This window comes from Corvus brachyrhynchos, unplaced genomic scaffold, assembly GCF_000691975.1.
Source record: "Corvus brachyrhynchos isolate BGI_N302 unplaced genomic scaffold, ASM69197v1 scaffold99, whole genome shotgun sequence".
Taxonomy (NCBI): Eukaryota; Metazoa; Chordata; class Aves; order Passeriformes; family Corvidae; genus Corvus; species Corvus brachyrhynchos.
The window spans coordinates 541443-542838 of NW_008239778.1; the positions used below are offsets into that span (position 1 = coordinate 541443).

At 60.9% G+C, this 1396-nt stretch overlaps 1 protein-coding gene across 1 annotated transcript in view; it reads left to right on the forward strand.

The window, feature by feature from the left end:
• SCARF1 (scavenger receptor class F member 1) overlaps positions 1 to 1292 on the forward strand; it is a 6641-nt gene extending 5349 nt beyond the window's left edge. The window contains exon 13 of the mRNA XM_017742955.1: positions 7 to 1292. Within this exon, the coding sequence (XP_017598444.1) occupies positions 7 to 581 (575 nt within the window). The 3' untranslated portion in view covers positions 582 to 1292. The remainder of the gene's footprint in view (positions 1 to 6) is intronic.
• Positions 1293 to 1396: the final 104 nt, after the last annotated feature.

A 1396-nucleotide genomic window follows, 5' to 3' on the forward strand; every position in this document is an offset into this window, starting at 1 on the left:
TGGAAGCAGCTGCGAAATCCGGCAGCTGGGAGGCCAAGGGGAAGGAGCCCAACGTCACCACGATCTACATGATGGTGGGAACGGCCGGGCAGGACCCCAAGGCGGAGGGGACTGGCGAGGGAGCGGTCCAGGCTGTGCTGAAGCGTCTGGGCAGCTTGCAGAAGGGCAAGTGGGCTGCGAAGGAGGAGCCCAAGGTGAGGAGGAGCATGGAGGCCATCCAGAAACCTCCTCCCTGGGCTCTGGCACAGCGCAGGGACTCGGAGAACAGCTCCAAGCAGAGGGAGAGTGTCCCGGGGGCTCCTGCCGAGTCAGCCCCTGGCACGCACCAGCATCCGGCTGCAAAGAGACTGTCCCTCCTCCTTGCATCTCTCTCATCAAAAAACACGGGTGCCCAGGACGGGGCCAGCGAAGCCGTAGGTGCCACAGAGAAGGGCAAAAGCCCTGAGTTAGTTGGCAGCCTTGAAAGGAAGGGAGAGGCTGCCGCGGAGGAAGAGCCGAAATACGAGAATGTGGCCAGCAGCGGTGCTGATTCGCCCTCCGGCCCCGGCAAAGAGCTGCCGGCCACCCCTCCGGCCACCTGAGCCACCGCCGCCCGGGCTGGGTCCGCGGGAGCCACGGGGCTCCACAGCCACTCCGCGCTGTGAACTGGAGAAGCATCGAGCCTTCCTGGTGATCCCGTCCCTGTCCTCCGTCCTGTGTGGCTGCTCTGGACCCTCGCTGGAGCCACAGCAGGAGCAGCGTGTGGGGTTGTGGTGCTTGAGGGCTGTTTTCTGCTCCCCGCTGCCCCAGCAGCCCCATTTGTGTCTGCACAGCCCCAGGGGACAGGGGACAGTGATGCTCTGGATGCTGTGGTGGCACCCTCAAGTCCCTGTCACCACTAGGGGCACACCCAGTGCAGGGCTGCTGAGTGCTCAGCTGGGAAATGCCTGCATAAAATCCAGTCCCACCCCATCGGTTTTCACCTTTCCCTGTCCCAATTCCAGTGATACAGCTCGGAGCCTCTTGCTGTAAAGGTGCTTCTCGCTGAAGGGGATTATTTCGTGGAGCTGGGCTGAGGAGAGATGATGGGCTGTCACAAGCGGCTTCAGAGAAAATTAATTTTAGCTGCTTATCTCAAAGGGTATCTGGGTCTGTGGGTGTTTATCTGTGTGGCTCTGGCTTCTGTGGAAGGCCCTGGCTGCCTTTGCTTCCATGTGGAAAAGCTCGTGGCAGGACACAGGGTGTAGTGACAGCATTTTAAACTCCACACGGTTCCAAGCTGCAGTTGTGCAAACGTGGCAGCTGGGCAGTGACCATCAACCTGTGCACCTGGCGCCGTGCTGATAAGGATGGAAGTTGCCTGGAAAACGGGATTTCCGCGGGTGCCCTAAGTTCCTGCCACCTCCCACGCCTCATT